The 18,897-nt window shown below is 36.6% G+C and overlaps 1 protein-coding gene across 3 annotated transcripts in view; it reads right to left on the reverse strand.

Annotated features, from left to right (window-relative positions):
• Positions 1-18,897, reverse strand: part of Naa50 (N-alpha-acetyltransferase 50, NatE catalytic subunit) — a 24,096-nt gene that overhangs the window by 4,480 nt on the left and 719 nt on the right. For 2 of the 3 annotated variants that reach the window (XM_019208330.1, XM_010630091.2), the window contains exon 1: positions 18,829-18,897. The exons of the other annotated variant lie outside the window; for it this stretch is intronic. In XM_019208330.1, the coding sequence (XP_019063875.1) occupies positions 18,829-18,836 (8 nt within the window). In that variant the 5' untranslated portion in view covers positions 18,837-18,897. The remainder of the gene's footprint in view (positions 1-18,828) is intronic. 3 annotated transcript variants of the gene reach the window in all.

Genomic DNA, 18,897 nt, shown 5'->3' on the forward strand with positions numbered 1-18,897 from the left:
AAGGCAAGACACCACGTTGTAGCCCGGAAAAAAAAAAAAAAAAAAAAAAAAGGAAGGAAGGAAGGAAATAACTCAAGTATGCAGTATGTGCATTCTATTCATTCAAAACGTCAGGCCAGCCCAGTGTGGTGACACACACCTGTAATCACAGCACTCAGGAGGCTGAGACAAAAGTATCACCAGGAGTCTGAGACAAGTGTGTGCTACATATGACTTTAAAACCAGTCTGAACTAGAAAGCAAGACCATGTCTCAAAACAAAAACAAACAAAACAACAATTAAAAAAATAAACCAAAGAATGAATGGTCCAGGAACTATTTAGTATCAGATTCACAGATGTAGTACTCAAAATTCAAATTCCTAGACACCTCTTCCTGTTTCAGAATCAGAATCTCTGAAAATGAAACATTCCGAATGGGATAGAATTTACATTTTGAAAACACATTTGAAAATTATCTATCAAAAATGCAACAGTGCCGGGCGTGGCAGCAGCGCACGCCTATAATCCCAGCACTGGGAAGGCTGAGGCAGGAAGACCGCTATGAGTTCAAGACCAGCCTGGGCTACATAGTAAGTTCCATGTCAGTCTCAACTCCATAGTGAGACCCTGTCTCAAAAAACAGAAAACAAAACAAACAAAGCAACAGTATTATTTTTAAGGCACTACCATGCAATCAAAACAGTTTCATTGAAAAAGGGACTAAAGCCCCAAAATTTCTTACAGCAACCAAGCTATTTTGCCTCCAAAGCTGTCAAATGAAATTTTTAATACCTCAAGCCAACTTTACTGCAAGATAATGTAATAAGGCAAAACAGAAATCTATACAATTTTTCTTCCTATCACAGCCAGCACTATGAATAATAGAATTGCTTATTATTACTCGCTGCCTTTTTAAATTTTTGCTAGGAAGTGAACCCAGGACCTCATACTTATAGTAAGCAAGCACTCTATCACTGAGCTACACAACACCTCCAGCTGTACTTGCCTTCCAAAACACTGTAACAGTGGGCGATAAAAACAACAGAGAACCAAAAATAAAAAAGAAGAAGAAAAAAAAGATCTGATGACAATCAAGTGGCCAGAAAATCATGTAGGTCTCTATTTCATTTGGTGCTAGTTACATTGGACAGCAGCAGTGAAATCCAGATAATGTATGCAAATTAATCATTTGTATCCTATTTGGAGTGTGAAAATTCTTTGTTGGAGAAATAACTAAACAAGGATGCTAATTATTGTACTTTAATAATAGTAAAAAAGAAAAAAAGATGAAAGTGTAAGTGTAGGGCCAGGGATTTGGCAGCGGTTCCACAGCTTGCCTCGCAAGCGCAAGGGCCAGAGTTCAATCCCCAGGGCCACCCCCCCACCAAAAGTGCAAGTGTTCATGTATATAGACTGGTTAAATAAAACATGCTACATTCATGTTCATACATAAGTACAAATACGTTTTAATATAGTTTGTAAAAAAAGCACATTCCTATGACATAGGTAACAATCCAACTTTTGTTAATATATACAGAAAAATATTTGAAAGTATAGTAAGCCTATGGAGCAGTGTAAACTCTGGGGCACTTTGGGCAACTTACTGAGAACTGTCTTATGGGGCAAAAAAAAAAAAAAAAAAAGAGCACAAATTTTAGGCAATTTAGGAAAAAACAGCATTCTCTGTTGTGTTAAAATTTAGATATGGGAGAGTTGGATGCTGTGGTGCACGTCTATAATCCCAACATTCGGGAGGCTAAGGCAAGAGTATCACCTCAAGTTTGAGGCCAGCCTGGGCTACATAATGAGTTCAGGACCAGCATGAACTACAAAGGGAGACTCTGTCTCAACTATCCCCACCACTAAAATTTAGATACAGGAAAACCATTGCTCTATAATGTCTAGTTTGTATAACATTCTACTTTCTAAGGAATTAGAAACAAAAAATAAGAAAAAAAACTTTAATAATTTTTATGCCAATGTTTTTCAGCATTTACTAACATCTCAATAACCCTTGTGTATCTCTGTGTATTTTCCTAGAATCTGAACACACACATTTTCTCTGCAGTTAGATTTTTTTCCAATACCAGGGATCGAACTCAGGACCTTGTGCTTGTGAGGGAGGTAGGCTGCCAACTGAGCAAAAGCCCCGGCCCACAGATTTTTATTTTCCTTTCCAACTTCTAGCCATGAGTGAAAACAGTCTTCTCCCAACTATTGGCAATGACAATGAATTCCCTGTGTAAGACTCATGTCTTTTTATAGGTTACACCTCCTTCACAGAACTTGTTTTCTTAAGCCTGAAGTAACTAACATTTTACCTACAACCCTTTTTTTTCCTAACTTGGTCTATCACTCACATTTAAAAAACATGAAGATGTTATCCTATAAAACTTAAGATCCTTGTAAATATGGAGATCATCTTTCACTCATGTTGCCTGTTCTTTAATTTACTGTAATGCCACAAGTCAGGAATTATATATAATATAGCTTATATTCAGAGTATAACACTTAAAAATTCTACACTGCATTTTAATTAAATTTTGCTCTTTTAAGACAGGATCTTGCTATATATTCCAGGCTAGCCTTGAACTTATGGTGATCCTCCTGCCTTAGTCTTCTGGGTGCTGGGATTACAGGTATATGCTACCATGCCTGTCTACATTGTACCGTTATTTTTAAAAAGGCATAACTTCTTGGGCCAGGAATTTAGCTCAGTGGTACTGCCACCTACCTCACAAGCTCAAGGACCCAAGTTTGGTCCCTGGTTAAAAAAAAAAAAAAAAGTCATAACTTCTTGCATTTTAAAAATTACACAATGGGGCTGGGGATTTAGCTCAGTGGCACCACACCTGCCTTGCAAGCACAAAGTCCTGAGTTAGATTCCTGATACCCCCCAAAAAACAAACAAAAAACATTATTAAGTTTAAAAACAATAATAAAAATAAGTCACACATGTGTAAACACCAAATAGTTTCTCTGGTGTGAATAAACTGTAATAGTACATAAGATCCTAACAATAACTGACTGTGAAATGGGAAGAAAAGGGCTAAAGGTGTAGGGAAAGTGGGAAGGGTAGGGAAAAAGTAATAAGGGAAAGAAAAAAAATAGGAGAAAATGAAAAAATGGAAATAAAATGTTTGTAAAGGGGGAGGGGAGGACAGGGACAAGGGGAAAAAAAATGAGAACCAAGACCTGTCATGTAAAGGTACAAGATCCCAATAATGAATGAACTGTACTGTATACCTAAAATGTATCAATAAACTCAATGAAGAAAGAAAGAAAAAAAAAATAATAAAGAGTATGTTAAGAACCTAGGGCCAGGGATTTAGCTCAGTGGTTCCATCGCCTGCCTTGCAAGCACAAGGACCCGAGGAGTTCAATCCCTGGTGTCAAAAAAAAAAAATCCTAGGAAGCAAACTTTCTACATGTTGAGAAATGGTTGAACTTTTTTAAATTTTAAGAAGGATTTCATGGTAATTACCAGGCTTCAAGTGTATTTACAATTTTCAAAAAGATTAATAACCAGGTAATTCCTGGCTGCAGAGAGAAGGGAAAAGTGATTAGTGCAATATGCTAGACTGGATCTAATAAAAGTAAACTACTTAAAACTATCTGGGCCGATCAAGCCTAAATAGAAGAAACAACAATGAAAAATTAGAGTACAAGCAGCTTAATTAATGTTTCCCTGCCCGATTTTAAAGTCTTGACTTTTTTTTTTTTTTTTGGTACAGGGATCAAACTCTGGTCCTTGCACTTGAGACACTTGAGAGGCAAGCAGTGGCATCACTGAGCTAAATCCCTGGCCCAGGAATTTTTTTTTTAGCACATCATCATAGAAATGACTTAGGAAATGAAAAATCCTGTAAGAACTGACCAAAAAATACGTTTCATATGGTGTTGTAATATTTTTCTACATATAGCTATGCCTTAAACAGAATTGGGATATGCTAAATATTGTTTGGTAGCTCTTTGAGAATTTAATCAAGTTTAATTCTTTTTAGAACATACTAGAAGCAATTTCAAAGTAGCCATTAAACGTAACTGGCAGCAAATTAAGCTTCAAATATAGTTTAACTTTCATAAACATGTCTCACTGAAATGGAACACTTCTGTAATCCTGATCACGTAGCTCCAAATTATTTACAGATGTGGATATTCTAAATATATCAGAGTAATATCAGCTTATAAATAAAATTTCACAAACATGCAAGTATTAAAGGAGTAAGCATAAAGAATATGTAGAAACCTCAAGAAAATGAGAACATCTCATGACTGTAAACCAAAAAAGCAGTTTAAAACTTGCAAATGTAATTTTTAAAAAGCCCAGCACACATAGCTTGTACAAAACAACAAAACAAAAAAAACAGTATTCCTATTAGAAAATTAGATCAGGGATAGTATTGCACTCAATCCCAGAATTTTGAGAGGCTGAGGCAAAAGGATGCTGATTTTGAAACCATCCTAAAATATGTAGGGAGATCCTGTCTCAAAAAAACAAATTCAACAAAAACACCAGAATAGAAAATTAATCTAAGAATCTTTTAAAAATTTTGTGATGCAGCTAGATGTGGTGGTGTATACCTGTAATCCCAGCACTTGATATGCTGAGGCAGGAGGATTACAAATTCATGGACAGCCTGAACTACATGATGAGTGAGACCCTGTCTCAAGAAACAAAGATTTGACCCCCACTTAATCAATATTACCTGGGTGACTCTACTTGTAATCTTATTGGTTGGTCATGGTTTTGCCCCACCTCACACCCACCTTGTAACTTTCCATTGGGTCTTATAGTTTTGTCCTACTTTGTACCCACCTCCCCACATGGCTGTATAAAAACATCTTGGAGAACTGGGGTGAGTGGGCAACCCACTTTCCAGTCCCCCTTCTGTCTCTCTTAGACACTTTCTTTTCCTCAATAAAACTTTCCTAATTTTAAAAAAAATTCTGTAACTCTAAATTTTTCTGAAGTGCTTGAGTTACCTACTCAAAGTACATCATTTCTCTTTCAATAAAAATATTTGAACACCTAATCTGAAATGCAAAGATATATATATCATTAGTGTGCTATTAACAGCATATGTACACAAGTACTAAAATAATACTAGAATGGAGATGACCCTGGGCAAGATTTTGAAGGATGACTAGGAGTTTGTTCTATGTGAAAGCAAGAGCTACCCTGAGAAAGAAAACGTGATCAAAATAGTAGAGTTTCCAAAACTATAGTGAGTCGATAAGGCTGAAATATTAAATGCACTTGTGTGTGTACATAGGAAGCTAAAAGTGTGAGAACTAATTCTAAGAGGCCCCTGCAAGATGTGGTTATCCTTATTCTTAGTGACTGTATTCCATCTCACAATCTTAAGACTTTAATGTTGCCCACTTCCAAATTTGTTTCTAACCTCAAGTTCACTCCAGAACTCCAAACTCTTGTATCCAAAGCATCTAATACACCACTCAAAGTAAAAACTCAATTTCTGATCACCCTTCTGCACAGTCTGTTTGTTGTGCAGGTGTCTGTGGCCTCTCTACCCTTGGTTACATATTGCTTTTCCTCCAGTCCTTATCCAAGTGATAGACTTACTGACACATCTGCTTTACTTTCTTTATAAGCTTGTAAGGCTTTCTTATGTTGCCCTCAAAGTTTAGAAATGTTCCTTGTTGCTTTTTTAGCTCAGCCCATGTCTGCTTCAGGTATTTTTAAATTGTGGAGTAGGAGCACAAGTATTAAGGACTATCCTGAGGTATTGGTAATTTGACCCTTCTATAATTTTAAATGTCCATCTTTTTGCTACCAAACTCATCTTAATTTAGTCCTCACAAGACCTTTCATATAATCAGTACACCTTTAACTTTTTTTTTTGTTTTTAAACTTCTCTGTATCCTTAAAGTATAGCCGGTATGGTAGTGCCATCCTGTAATCTCAGTTACTTGGGAGGCTAAGGCAGGAGAACTGCTTGAGCCCAGGAGTCTGGACCAGACTGGGCAACATACCGTGACCCCATCTGTTCATAAATAAGTAAATGGCAAATAAAACGTCTCTTGTAAACAGCATATATTTGAGTCCTAAGTCATTTAACATCATAATCAGTGTATCTAGTCTAGTCAGACTTATCATGATTGATTTGATAAAATCAAGTCTGCAAGTTTGCAATTTTCAGTTTGTATGAACTTAGTTGTTCTTACCAGTTTTTTTGGGGGGTGGGGCAATTTCCTATGGGATTTTAACTTTAATTTCATTTTTGGGGTGTACAGTTCTGAATTTTACCAAATACCATGTATTATCACATAATCACCATTATACAAATTATGTATAATTATGTAATGTTATCAAACATATAACGGTTCTATGACCCCAAGAAACTTTACCGTAACGTTTTGTAGTTTAATTCTACCACTACTAATTTTTGTTTTGTTTGTTTTTTGTACCAGGGATCGAACTACTAGTCTCTTTTCTGTTCCCTAGTTTTACCATTTCAAGAATGTGTCATATAAATAGTATGACAAAATACATAGTAATTGGCTTTTTTTTTTGGTACTGGGGATTGAACTTGGGATGGTGCACTTGCGAGGCAGGCAGCAGAACCACTGTATTAGATCCTTGGCCCCCACAGTAAAAGGCTTTTCATTCAGCATGCCTTTGAAATTCACCATGCTGTTGTATCAGTACATAGTTCATTTGTTGCTAATTCGAGCAGTATTTATTTATATAGATGTATCGTGGGTTTTTAAAAATATTTTTGTGCTGGCAGTTGAACCCAGGGCCTCATACATGCAACCCTAGCTCTATCCTCTTGTTGAAAGAGATCATGAAGTTGATAACATTTGCATACAGATTTTTGTGTGAATCTAAGTTCTTTTTTTCCTCATTGAGTGTATTGGTACATTTTAGGTATACAGAACAGTTACATTCATCATTGGGATCTTGTACCTTTATGTAACAGGTCTTGGTTCTCATTTTTTCCCCTTGTCCCTGCCCTACCTTCACCCCTAAATTCTTATTTCTTTTAGTAAATACCTAGTTGCCAGAGAGGGCAAAATGAATCTTTACAAGTTTAAATTTTTTTTTCTTTTAGAAACAAACTTACTATTCCAAAATTTCTCCTGTGGAGGATGTAAACTGCTTCCCAAATGAATGGACAGAATATGTGGAGTCTGGCCCCAGGAGGTCAGGGTTTTGATTACATAGGGAAAAGGAGCTCAGAAAGAGGGTTTGATGATTTTGAAACAAGCCTGGAGCCACCACTTAATCTCACTACATTTCTTCTCCCCCCCCGCCCCGCTTCTCCTCCTTGCAAAGCTCAACACAGTGAAATGTTAATATGAGACAATATGAGGTCCCTTCATCTCTTTGGAGCTAGCTTTGAATAAAACCTTTTTTCTTTGTCACCAAGCCTCCCTTGATTTTTTGGGGGGGTTGGGGGGAGCACACTGTTTTGAGTGATCTTTAACACTAAGCGCGGGAATGCTGGGTTATAATCTAAGTGTATGAGAATTCTAGTTGTTCTGCACTGTCTCCAGCAAATGGCACTGTCCTTTAAAATGTACGTTATTCTATTAAGTATGTAATGACATTTATTGTGGTTTTATTTTTTAGGTCCCTAAATAAAGAACAATGTTGAGCTGGGCACAGTGGTGTGTGCCTATAACCCCAGCACTTAGAGGCTGAAGTAGGATTACCTACCATGAGTGCAATGCCAGCTTGAACTGTAGTGAGACCGTCTCAAAACAGAAACAAACAAACAAAAAAAAAAACACTGAAGATCTTTTCATGTACTTCAAGAGAAATTTTACATTTTGATGATTGTCCTTTGGGATTATGCTTTTGAGGATCTTATTTAAAGACCTTCACTTTTTTTTTAGAAGTTTACACAGTTATAAGCCTCATCCCTCTCTTTCTCATAAATCCATCTCATTTCCATTTCTTATAAGTTTTACACTTAAGTTATTCGACTGCCAAACTCCTCTCTGTGGCATGCATCTCATTTTTTTTTTTCTTAAGTGGCCACCTTTTTTTTTTGTTTTGTTTTGGAAGAGGCTGTCGTTGAACATGCAGCAATGCTCCAGCCTCAGCCTCCGGAGTGCTGGGATTACAGGCATGTACCACCACACCCACCAAGATCTTTTTCTAAATAAAGTCACATGCTGAAATTCCAGACGGAGATAAATATTTTACCTGTCAACAGTTTGATTTTTAGTCCAGTGAAACCTAGTTCAGACATCTGACCTCAAGAACTATAAGGCAAATGTAACACAAATGTGTTATATTGAGCCATAAAGTCTATAGTAACTGTTACAGCAGGTAATAGAAAACTAAGTCACTAACTATACTGTTTCCCCCAGGTGGCTGCCCCATTTATATTCCTGACAATAAAGTATTAGAGGATTCCAATTTTTTCTACATTTTTGCCAGCACTTTTTATTACCTTTGTGTTCACAGCCACTTTAGTGGAATGACTGATAGCTCGTTGGACATACATTTCTCTAATGACCAGAAATGTTGTTTGTTCTTTGGTAAAGTGTCTAATTAAATCTTTTGCCCATGATATATGGGTTTGGGAATAAACCTGAGATTCTTACACTAATTTGATTCATAAGAAAATAAGTTGTAAGAGTTCTTCATATATTATAGATACAAGTTATTTATCAGACATAACTTTGCAAATACTCTGTCCCAATCGTGGCCTGTCTGCATTTGCTTACCAGCGTATCATAATAATGTAACATGTCAGTAACTGAAAATTTTCTACATCATGTCTGCAATTTTTTTGTATTTTAAAAGATTACAGTCTCATCTATGCAGTTAAGACTTTTTACATGAAAAAATATTTTCATAACGCAAAGATGTTTCCTCCAACACTAAACAGAAATAATGCACTTTAAGTAACAGTTAATTTAGGAGTAAACAGGAGTCCATAAAAATGTCTAGGACACATTTTTCAAGAGTAGGGGAAAAAATCCTGAAGTTGCATCACAAAATCTAGGAATGGATTCCAAACTTTTGTATATACCACAGTCACTTTGCCAGTTCAAAATTCATGGTACAAAGTTCTATCTTGGAATATTTTCTTTTAGTTAGCTTTTTTTTGTAAACCAATTTCACATAAATTATAGTAGTCTTCCCTTATCTGAGGTTTTGCTTTCTATAGTTTCAGTTACTTGAAGTCTGAAATGGAAAATTCCAGAAGTATTAAGTTTAAAGTTGTGTACCATTACAAACAGCATGATAAAATCCTACTCAATCTCACCTGGGACATGAATCATCTTCTTGTCCATTGTACCTGCTACCCATGTGTTAGTCACTTGAAGCCATCTTGATCCTAATACTGCAGTGCTTGCCTTCAAGTGACCCTTACTTAGAATCCTCATGCTATATCAATGCCATTTGCCTCACTTTATCTCCCCATGTAGAAACTGTATCATCTCACATCACCATTAGAAAGTGACAACACTTTGGGAGACTACATTCACAAAAATTTTTATTGCAATACTGTATATTGTTAAATGTTTCCTATTCTACTATCACTTGTTAATCTTCTACTATGCCTAACAAACCTAGTGTGTATATACAGCGTTCAACACTATCTGTAGTTTCAGGGAAACCAGTGGGGGTCTTGGGAAATACATTCCTCACAGATAAAGGGGATAAACTTCCCACTATATACTAATTTCCCACTACATACTAAACTTCCCACAACATATACTAATTTTTAAATCTGACGAATCTTATGAGGGAAACACAGTCTAAGAATGGATATGAAGCGCATAGGTCACTGGAAAAACAAGCTATATGATCAGAATGTACTGTTGAAAATGCTAAGCATTTCTCTTATGCAAGTAGCACAGTATAGTACCCTATAGTATTAACTTGTGTGACTCAAATTCAAGTCAGCTTTACCCTGATACATGGAGTTTTAACTAGTAGTGATTTTTTGCTTACTTCTGATTAAGAAGTCAGTAATTTATAACAATGTAGGCTATCCTCAAATTATTGGCTTAAAAATTAAATCCGCCAGGTGGTCACACCTACTTGAAGCAGTTTTTCTTTTATGATTTTAAAATTAAGTTGACTGCTAATACTTAAATGAGATTTTTACATAAAGCCTAAATTTGCAGTTTCTCTTGCCTTACTCATTTATCTTATCTGCTCAGTTTGTTGGCACCAGTTTATAATCCTAATAACAGACAACCGAAGACAACAATTATTAAAGGAACAAATTATTCTTAGTGCAAATACATTCATGTGACATGTTTTCTTCTTGATTTTTAAATCTATAACAAATCCCTAGTCATAAGCTTTTAGATTAAGGATCAAAACTGGGGCATTTTGTGACAGAAACAAACAGCAGTTTCAAAAGTATCTACAAACAGCTGGGCATGGTGGCACATGCCTGTAATCCCAGCACTTAGGAGGCTGAGGCAGAAGGATCGCTGTGAGTTTGAGACTAGCCTGGTTACAAAGTGAGTTTCAGGTCAGTTTCAACTACACAGTGAGACCCTGTCTCAAAAAATCAAAAAAGAAAAACCAGTATCTACAAACATTTGTACTAACTGCTTAGATCTGGAACATGCAGCTAATTGGTTGCTTCTTTATACAGCCCATTAAGCTATTAGTGTCAGCATAGACTAGTCTGTTTAGTAAAAAGGAAAAAACAAAGTCTTTGGCACCACTGGGGATTTCAACCAAAGATTTGCTTTGGTAAGTACGCTACCACTGACTGCATACTTTTTTTTTTTTTGGAGACAGGATCTTACTAAGTCTCCAGGCTTGTTTTGAACTTGTGATCCTTTTGCCTCAGCCTCCCAAGTAGCTTGGATTACAGGAGAGCATCACTATGCCTGGCTGTTGGTCAAATTTTTTGGTTTAGAACATGAAAGAAACCTTTACTCTTGGTTTACAAAACAAGCTGTGTGATAAAAGAGATAATGCATGCCCAAGTTCAGTACAGAAACCTCAGATAATAAGCGATGACTTAGTCCATTTTCTGCTGCTGCAACAATACTAAAGACTGGGTAAATTATAAACCAAGTTGTTTATTAGGCTCACAGAACTGGAGGTGACAAAGATCAAAATCAAAGATCCACAACTGGTGAGTCTTCTGTGTCATACCAAGATAAAAGGTATCTCACGGTGAAAAAGGAGAGGGAAAGAGGGCCCAACATTCCCTCTTTTGTGACTCATGATAAAAGTATTTAACTATCACAGTTCCACCCTCATAACCCAAACACTTAAAGGTCTCATGGCTCTAAACTGTCACAATGGCAATTAAATTGCAACATGGGTTTGGTGGGGACAGTTAAACCATGGAAAGCACATATTTATTTTGAGCTATTAGTGCTCGCTTCAGCATCACATAAACTATGTTGAGCTATTAAAGGCAATGCCAATCATGTCCATGATTGCGCAAATTCAGTAGCAATATTCTGAAAGACCACAAGATGGGGATATGACTCCAAATTGCAGGTGTTTCTCTGTAAAAAGTGTGACCTTAAAAAATGCATAGCAACAAGTGAAAATAAAAATACAAAGAAAACTTAAAGTTGTTAATATTTTTATTGGGTATGGTGTACAATGGCACAAAAATTTAACCATTTGGTCATTTTTTGTGCAATGTCTGATCTGGAAATGAAACCGCTGAGTCTATTCCCCCTTAATTTTATAGACAATAAAACCAAAGCTCTGTGAGAGAAATGTGCTATAGATAGTTGCTGACTCAAAAGAATGGATAATAGTTCTTTGATTTAAAAATTTCAAAAGGCTAGAGAATAGTTAATTTTTACTTAGTGAGCTATAATCAATCTTGTTCTAAACTTTTGGCTCAAGTAACATGAGTGATTCCTCTAGAGAACAAAGTTCTTCCACAACCTAAAAATAAGTCCATCCAGAATTTATCCTAACTGCTCATGAAATCTTAACCTGCCCTTCACCCTGAGATTTCTACCTCATGTGAAATACATTATGGTTTCTACCCTTTAAAAGACACAACATTCCTGCATGACTATCAGCTGTTCAACTAAACTATAAGACTTAAGACAAGTATTCAAGCAATCTTTAGCCTTTAATATATAACTGATGGACTCTCATCTAGATTTTAGTTTCTGTTTTAGTACTACTAACGTTTGGGGCTGGATAATTATTTGGGGTGGCCTTTCCTGTGCAACACAGAATGTTTAGCAGCTTCTCTGGCTTCTACCCACTCAGTACCAAAATTCTTCCCACCTGTGAGAATATGTAAAATGTCTCTAAACATTTACCAATAGAGTAAGTGGGAAGGAGGCATGTGTATGGGGGGGGTAGGGTGCTCATGGTTGAGAGTCATTACTCTGGTGGCTTGGCAGGCATCAAAAGAGTACTGGTATGGTGGAGCAGCTTTCCAAATAGTATAAAAATCTAGGGAATTATCTGGTTACTAATGCTAATCATGGACAGTATTCAAGGACATACATATTATTCTGTGAAAAACTTTTTCCTCTGTCATCCATAATTATCAGAGCTCCTTCCCAGGCATGGTTTTTCCTTTGCTATCATCTAAATGTTAATGTTTTTATTTTCAAAGCTCAAGCCAATCATGTACTTCTGACTGCTTTCTGGTGATAGCTGCAGGAATCTCAAATTCAACTCATTCAAAACTGACATCATTTTTCCATAAGAAATTATAGAGCACCAATTTATATTATACCATCCTTGACAGTAATATTACAAAGATTAAGAATCTAGCTGGGCATGGTGGCACATGCCTATAACACTAGCACTCAGGAAGCTGAGGCAGTAGAATCACAGTGAGTTTGAGGCCAGGCTGGGCTACAAAGTGAGTTCAAGTCTAGCGAGATCCTGTCTCAAAAAAACTCTACTTGGCCTGGGGATTTAGCTCTGTGGTTCTGCTGCCTGCATCACAAGCTCAAGGATCCAAGTTCAATCCCTGGCACCAAAAAAAAAAAACCAAAAACGAAAAACAAAAAACAAACAAACAAAAACAACCCACCAAACTCTACTTCTTGGTCCATTAGGTATATCAGGTAACTAACTGTTACACACTACATCTTGGTCCATTAGGTATATTAGGTAGCTGTTACACACACACACACACACACACACACACACACACACACACACTATTTGTTGTTGAGAGGAAAGGATGAGAAAGTAGGCAGGCACAAGAACTAATCAGCTTAAGATAACAATTCAAATATAACTCCAAAGTTTTGTTTCTTGGTATATAGAAAATACTGATGGAGAACAAAAATAGCATACATTTGACATATATGTCACGGTAGTCATTGTTGATATCAATAAAAGCACGTCTTTTTTCCAGTCTGAGAATTGATCAAGGTCATTAACGGTGGATTAGAATTTGCACATGAGTTAAAATATTTGGCCACTTTAGGTCAGGTTCAAGTCATTCTCTTTAAAGACAAGGGAACCAAGGCCCAGAGGTCAAGAAATTTATAAAGTGGCCCTAATGCAAGCTACTATTTGTGGCACTCTGAACAAAAACTTGGTTGCTTTTAGTTAAATACTATTTGTGTTGCAGTAAGCTTCCTTTATTAAGTTATACAATAAATTATATAAACGAGAAAGTGCATTCATTCCAAATGCCTTTTAAATTTTTCTTTCAAATGATCTGGATCTTAAACTGGCTCCACTCTGAACATTATCTCCTATTATTTTCTAATCAGAAGTACATGCAATCAATATTTCAGTTAAAAAGCTGGTAAATTATACAAACATATAAGTCATAAAAATATGACCACTGAAAAATGGAAAATATTCACCTTCAATAATCATTTTTTAAAAGGGAAAAAAATGCCATTTACTACCTAATCTTCAAAGTTATATACTACAGTTAAAAGTACACATAAATTTGTACTCAAACCAACTCATAAACTTATTAGCGTATTTTTTTTATCATTTTACAAACATTCAATGTATGTAGCATATTCCAGACAAAAATTTATACCACTCTTTGGCTAGATAGCTGCTAAAGTATTCCTTCATTTTCTTTAGCTTTTACTTGTTTCCCTATTCTTTCAAATCTGCCCTCAGACAAAGAAATGTATTCTCATACATTGCAGACAGTATAAATTGGTACTTTTGGAAGTCAACTTGGCAACAAACATCAGAATTTTTAAAAAGTCAGTATTTTCTGATCCAAAAAATTCACACCTAGAACATTCACCAAAAGAAATAAGGATGAATGTCCAGTAATTTTAAGAACAAGCACTCACTACAGCATTTAGAGGACTGAGACGAGAAGTCTAACGACTTGAAACAAGGTTTTCTCTTAAGAACAGCTTCAGGAACAACTGCAGCAGTACTCAAGTTGCACGAGCTCAAAGAAGTGACACTGCCAGTTATGTTCTCCATCTACAGCAGACAAGATGACTGAAATAGAACACTTCAATCAAAAACTGGAGTGGCAGTTGGGGGTGGTTGCATGTACCTGTGATCCCATCAGAAGGGAGGCTGAGGAAGGACTGCAGAGTTCCAGGCCAGCCTCGGCTACACAGAGATCTTATCTCAACACAAATATATGGAGATCTTATTAACACAAAAAACTGGAATGGTGGCCTCAGAGTCCTTTGCCACAGAGGTATAAACAGTTATAAATTAACTGTTGGCCCACAAGTTGAAACATTCAAAAATATCTACCATTTGGAAACTAGATTCTAAGGGAAGAATTTTTGCTTTTATACCACTTTTCAAAAAAAAGCAGGTGAGCAATAATAAAATCTAATACAAATATAGTTTCAGGTACATAAACAATTTAGTTTTCTAGGATCCACATTAAAAGGTAAAGAGGAGAAACCATTTCAACATGTTCCCAAAACAAAACACGACTATTTCACCATTTTAAACCCCTTTTATACAAAGTTTTAAAATTCCAGCTTTCTCAGTGTAAATTTTTACATATCTTCCTTTCATAAAATTTACAGATCTACATATCCAAGTTGTCCCAAACATTCTTAAAAACTGTCAATAAGTTGAGTTTTACATTTTTAATGTAAAATTAATTTTTTATTTTTAAATATACAGCAGTTACTCAGCCATATAGGCATATTTCAACTGCTCAATACCCAATCATAACTACTGTATTGGACAGGAATAAAATTTTAACAGCAAATTAAAGCACTGAATTAATTTAACTAGTTGACAAAAAATAAAAAGAAAAGCAAGGTGGGTGATAGCACTATTGTGTAATTTTGTATTTTTAAACTACAATCAATACACTACTCATTCTGATGGAAAGAATGCTTCCACTGGCCACTACACTACTGCAACTCTATCAGTTATTGGAGGCCATATTTTTTAAAAAGCTGAAGGAAAAATATATGAATTGAGTACATACATAACTTCAGAAGTCTCAAACCTGAAAGCCAGAGTTAATTAATATCTAAAAGAAAATTCAGATAGTTAAAGGACGAAATACCAAAGTGAAATTTATACAGGTATTAGTTTGATCCGGCAAAAGCACTGGCTTTGAAAAATAATACTTCCTCTGCCTCGCAAGTGTAAGGTCCTGAGTTCAATCCCCGGTACCAGAAATGAAAAAGAATACCTTGTGAGACTTAGCAAGAGAAATAAAAATTTTTTGAGACAGGGTCTTGCTATATATATAGTTAAGCTGGCCTCAAACTCCGGTCCTGCTTCAGCCTCCTGAGCGCTGGGATTATAGGCATATGCCACAACACACAATGGGAAATTTTAGTTGATGATAATTAATGTGTTATACAGTAAAATTAATATGGCCACAAAGCTAATAAAAAAATAGAACGTAAACCAATTATAAAAGTAGTTCCACTTTCCCATTCTACAGATCACATGTGCACTAATACTCAAAAACAATCAGGAAGTTCAAAATGATCAAGGAACATGTATCTTGATGCAACAGACAAGTACTCAGCCCCCCCCATAACCTTTAAAATCTTTTCCAACAAAGAAATTCTTAAGTACTTTTTGTTAAGAGCTTTTCTAAGAGTTGTCCACAAATTTAGGATATCACACCACTAATGGCAATACAGCATGGGTCACCAGTACCCAAACTCATGTAGGTTACAGGTACTTAATTATATAATGATTCTTTTTACAGATAGATGCAAACAACTCTCATGTTTTGCAGTATAGCTGTGCCTGAGCAGTGAATATTAACATTGTATCACTTACCTTCCATTTCTTTTTTGTAGGAGGGCAGTAAATTGATACTTTTTAGAAAACTGTAGCATATGTAAGTTTTTTATATGAACTGATCTCTACATAGCAAAGGGGATTTTTCAAAGTATTTAAGATTCAGCATCTCAATCAACAAACACAAATTACTGGTATCACAAAGCAAGGAATATGAATTGCGGGTTTATAAAAATTGTCAAGTGCTATTTTTAGCCTTTTTTTTGTTGACAAAAACAGTAATATAATCTTTTAAAAGTTTTTCTGATATATGACACATACAGCAATGACCACAAATCTTGTTTATAACTCAGTCATTGTGCTCACTTTGGCAGCACATATATTCATTTAACTCATTTTTACACATATATTATTACATGTGTACATATACATATTCTATGTAATCAATCACCACGCAGATAAGGATACAAAATATTTCCAGCACTTCCCTGTGCGCTTCCCAGTCCAAATGCTATCAGAGGCAAGTATTACTCTGAATTCTTCAAAATAGTCTTGTTTCTGACTGCAGGATCTTACATTTCAGTTGTATTTTTCTAGTAATGTTTGGTCAAAATGGCTCCTTTAAATATTTCAAATAAACTGTACGGTTATACACTTAAAATATTACTTACTTCTCTGCCCATACTTTGGTCATAAGTATTCATGTTAAAGCCATTTTATTAGAATTTGCACCTCTTTACTAGAATTGAAGGATAAAAACGGTTTCAGTTTTACTTTCTATTATACTGATGACTAATTACATTGCCACCACAGTCATGGCTGTCTATAACAAACATCTTGCTTGAATATCATCTTCCCTAGAAAGGACTAATAGATAAAAATAATCGGCTTATCATTCACAAATTCAAGCCATAATGTCCCCTTCATAAACAAGCAACCTGAGCCTAAAGGAAGCAACATTTCCTGCATGGTTACTGGCATAAGAGATTTCAGAAACTTAAGTTTTCTTTAAATTTAGGGCTGGAGATGTAGCTCAGAGGTACAGTGTGTTTCCCTAGCATGCCTGAGGCCCTGGGTTAGCACCACAACCAACACCACCACCACCACCACCAAAAAAAAGTTGTCTCTAAATTTTTCCAGTTAGTCATTTTTAAGCATCTGCACCCATCAGGTTACACTTATTCACTAAAAATGAAAAGACAAATATTTCACGAATGTATTAATTTACACTGTGAATACTACTGGTCCCATTTTTGTTGCCAAGTTAGGTATCAGAAAGATTCTTAAACTCTAGAGACTGAGCTAAATTTTGGATCTGCACATCCAGAATAAGCTCTTGGAGGACTCCCCGTTTAAACCACGGCAATTTCAACACGAGGAACTCTTCAGCCTTTTTATTACTTAATCAGAACGTGCTAAATATGTATTGAGTAGATAGCACTGAGAATACAAAAAAATGACTCGAGGACATCTATACACAAGGAATACAGCCCAGCAGAAAAACAAGACTCCCTATATATGCTGGATAGTACATGAAATAAACTTCCTGAATCAAGATTCAAGTGGAGCAAATACTTCCAAGATATGCAATTCAACACTGCAATGAATATGCGGTACTTCCTGCAAAATCAGAGTAAGAAAACATGTAAAAGACCTAAAACCAAATTAAACTTCTCAGTATCTTTTATGTGAGTTCAAATATAGGTACACGAAATACTATTTAGGCCCTTTATTTTAGGTAGCAAGAGATTACTTCGAAGAGTTGATGGATAGTTTAACTTACAGCATAGTTACAATTCTTTAATCAATTAAAAAAAACCCTCGAGCGTCTCAGAAAGTTTTTAACAATTACAAGCTTCCATTTCATTCTCCAAAGATTTTAAAAGCAAACTCCAAAACGGCTTTTTAAAGTAATGCTTTACACAGTACTGTGTAACTAGTACTGTAGTAGTATCTAACTAAAGGAGACATTTTATTCAACTGAAAACAATTAAACCAAAATAATCCCTCATTTTATCCAAGATAGAGGCCGAAAGATCGAACCTTAACTTTGCCAACAGACTGAACATAGCAGTAACCGGGAAGCCCCTCACTCAAGTCAGGGGCAATTCAAACTGCTGAAGCAATAGCTCCACCTACTGAAGTAAATACTTCCTTAAACAAGCGGGCACCCAAAATCGAGCTTATTCCCCCTCCTCCACTCGCTCTGACCCAACCCAAATCTAGTTGAGTCATTTGCTCTTAATACTCATCCCCAGACTCTTTATCCCAATTCCTTCGCCCTCCAAAAGGTTCTGCAAGGCTCCCAAGAGGGAATAAAACCGAAAGGTGTCAAACACGCAGTTCCAGTGTTCAGCCTGGACATGATTAACAGGACAACCAGATCACTGCACCTGAACTAGTGGGCTGGAGACGGCCCAGCCGTGCGCTGCCGACTAGGAGGCCCCAGGCGCCTCACAATAGCTCTTCCCTGTTGCCTTGGTCAGTCCCCCGGTCCGCAGTGCTGGTTCCTCTCCTCTCACCTCCGTCGGCCTTTCAGCCCGCCAACAGCCTCGCCTCGCCTCCGCCCCCTCCGGGAGTGGAGTTCAAAAGAGAAGCCCAGAGCTCTCCCTGCGCCCCGGCTTCGCCCCGAGTCTTTCCCACCCTTCGCAGCACTCTCCGTTTACAGGGGCTCGGCCCCTCTACCTTGCCAGCGGGACCCTAGCCGGCTGCCCTTCCTCACCCTTTCATCTTCCCCGCCTGCAGAGGCCGTAGTTACCACCACTCTCAACGCCGTCGTCCCCGCCGCTCT

Source organism: Fukomys damarensis, unplaced genomic scaffold, assembly GCF_012274545.1.
Source record: "Fukomys damarensis isolate Sample0158 unplaced genomic scaffold, DMR_v1.0_HiC HiC_scaffold_24, whole genome shotgun sequence".
Lineage (NCBI taxonomy): Eukaryota > Metazoa > Chordata > Mammalia > Rodentia > Bathyergidae > Fukomys > Fukomys damarensis.